This window comes from Acyrthosiphon pisum, chromosome X (genome assembly GCF_005508785.2).
Source record: "Acyrthosiphon pisum isolate AL4f chromosome X, pea_aphid_22Mar2018_4r6ur, whole genome shotgun sequence".
NCBI lineage: Eukaryota > Metazoa > Arthropoda > Insecta > Hemiptera > Aphididae > Acyrthosiphon > Acyrthosiphon pisum.
In genome coordinates this window covers 13,693,668-13,696,012 of record NC_042493.1, presented here as the reverse complement: position 1 = coordinate 13,696,012, position 2,345 = coordinate 13,693,668, and the positions used below count along the sequence as shown (strand labels likewise).

Genomic DNA, 2,345 nt, shown 5'->3' with positions numbered 1-2,345 from the left:
CACTTTGGCCGTTACGTGTATATAACGGTTTTCGCATTTCGCAGTGACTTGACAACCACTATCGAAAACCTGCCGCTTGGGGCATGACGGTCAGCGCTCATTTTTCGTGTCCGCGACAATGACCGTTTGGCCGACGTATATACTTGTTTATGGTATATACACGCTCCCAGCGGATTTTGTCCTCAACGGCGACACTATTATAATTATTGATCAATATTGATTTAGTTAATCAATGTTACAATTTTACACGGCCGATGTTAACAAATATACAGGCAATAATCGTGAGTCTTACATTTCATTTATTCTTCAGTCTAGTTTTGAAACGTGATTTTTATAAAAATTGTATGGTGTAAATTGTAAGTTAAAACTTTAAAAGATCAAAATCGATGGCATCGACAAACTAAGCGATCTAGCCTTCCAAGTCCGACTTCACCGTGGCAATAGCGTCATTACAATAGATCAACGAACCCTTTTTTATCACAATAGTTATAACTGGAAAATCATCGAAAATGTCCAACATTTGTATTCTGTGTATGAAAACAGTTCTCAAGTATTCAGTCTCCAAGATGTCTGTACACGTGTAAGTCTCGTAAATAATTACCTTAGCGTACGGGGGCAAATACATTCCAGTCTAATTAGTTGTACATAATTTTTGTTAGATTTCCATCGTGTCCGAAAAAACGGCAGATATGGCTCAACCGGTGTAAATTAGCCAATGAAGAAGTCTTACCAAACCATAAAATATGTTCAATTCACTTTGAGCCAAGATGTTTCAAAACTGGTTTGAAGAGGCGTTTGCTTTATCGTGATGCTGTACCAACAATTTTTGGAAAAGGCCATGCAAAAACAACAAATTTGCCATTAAAAATTACAAAAGGTAGGTGTTATACATTTTTTTTCCTTTAATTATTTTTAATGAGTCACTACCAATGAAATTTTTGCCCCAATAGTTATAGTTACAAATACGTATTCTCAGCAATCATAGTACTAATAATACTAATCATAGGTGGGTTATTTAGTGAGTACCTACTTATAAATGCATACCTAATATGTTTGTTAATAACTTGTTGTTCTTGAAAAGAAAGTTGAAACTTTGTTTCTTTTATTTATCGAAACATTATTAAATGTATGTTTACTTACAATAAACTGATTTCTTACTCTATTCTTTATATAACTACACTGCTATTCTTGTCATTTCGTACTCAACCTATATAATATGATTCTTAATAATATATGTATTCTTCAGTAACATTACTCTTTTATTTCCTCATATTCTTCTTCTTAAGGGGGCTGGAGCTCACGACTTCAATCACTACGCCCAATATAATATTCCGATATTAATTTTGAAAACAAATTTGAATTTGTCACTTTTTTATCTATGCTTTGACAATTTCATTTTTCTGATTTTTATTTTTTTTTACTTAGAAATTCACTAACAAAAAGAGTAAAAATAGATCATATTCATAATCCAAATTTAAATACATTGATATAGAATATGAAAAATGTACGGCAGTTAAAGCATAGTAAATTTAAAGGAGAATTCAAATCTGCTTTCAAAATTAAAATCGGAACATCCTACTGAGCGTGGTGATTGAAGTCAGAGGTAGTATTTTTTGAAAAAAAATGTTTGTCATTTTATAAAGCAATATATGGTGACATATGCATGGGCGTAGGTAATTATAGACGTACATCCCAGTCACTATGATGCCCCTATAAAACGTGATCAGTACTACGAATTATGTACACTAATGTTCATTTACTTTCAACACATACGCAAGACCCAGGTAAACAGAAATATAAAATGCCTAGTTTTTACTCCTTAGAATTGATTACGCTCCAGCCCCCTTAATACTTAAAATATAAAACTTTCAAAAATAGTCTCTAAAAAATCTCAATGTTACCAATTCTTAATCAGCTACACTTTATATTATTTACCTACACTTCAATTAACATAACTTAATTAATCGCAAATATTCGAGCAAATATTTGAACCTCAACTACTTAAAAACCTTGGTGCCTCCATGTAATGTGGTTGGAAATGTAGAATATTCAGGGAAGAAGTTAGTTCCATTAGTAGATTTTTACATTACAGTAAAAAAAACATCTATCTAATTTTAATTTAATTATTTTTTAGATTCTGAGTGGAACAATGAATGTATTGATTTTACAACGATGTGTGTTTTTTTTTTTTGTGTCTGTGTACACGATAAGTAGTCGAAATAATGCTACGATTTTCAACTTCAGTATCTTGTTCGATCAGAAAGTGAATATCGTTGGTGCATTGGGGAGGTCAAAATTTAAATTTCCCAGTAGTTTTCAAAAGCGCCGGGAAAAACAAAAGAAAA

General features: G+C 31.9%; 1 protein-coding gene across 2 annotated transcripts in view; it reads left to right on the top strand.

Annotated features, from left to right (window-relative positions):
- The window catches only part of LOC100569443, a 7,670-nt gene continuing 5,325 nt past the window's right edge, over positions 1-2,345 (top strand). The window contains exons 1-3 of one of the 2 annotated variants that reach the window (XM_016801864.2): positions 1-281; positions 362-580; positions 660-877. In XM_016801864.2, the coding sequence (XP_016657353.1) occupies positions 510-580; positions 660-877 (289 nt within the window). In that variant the 5' untranslated portion in view covers positions 1-281; positions 362-509. Of the gene's footprint in view, positions 581-659; positions 878-2,345 lie in introns of both variants that reach the window. The other variant, XM_003242308.4, reaches the window with a different exon arrangement.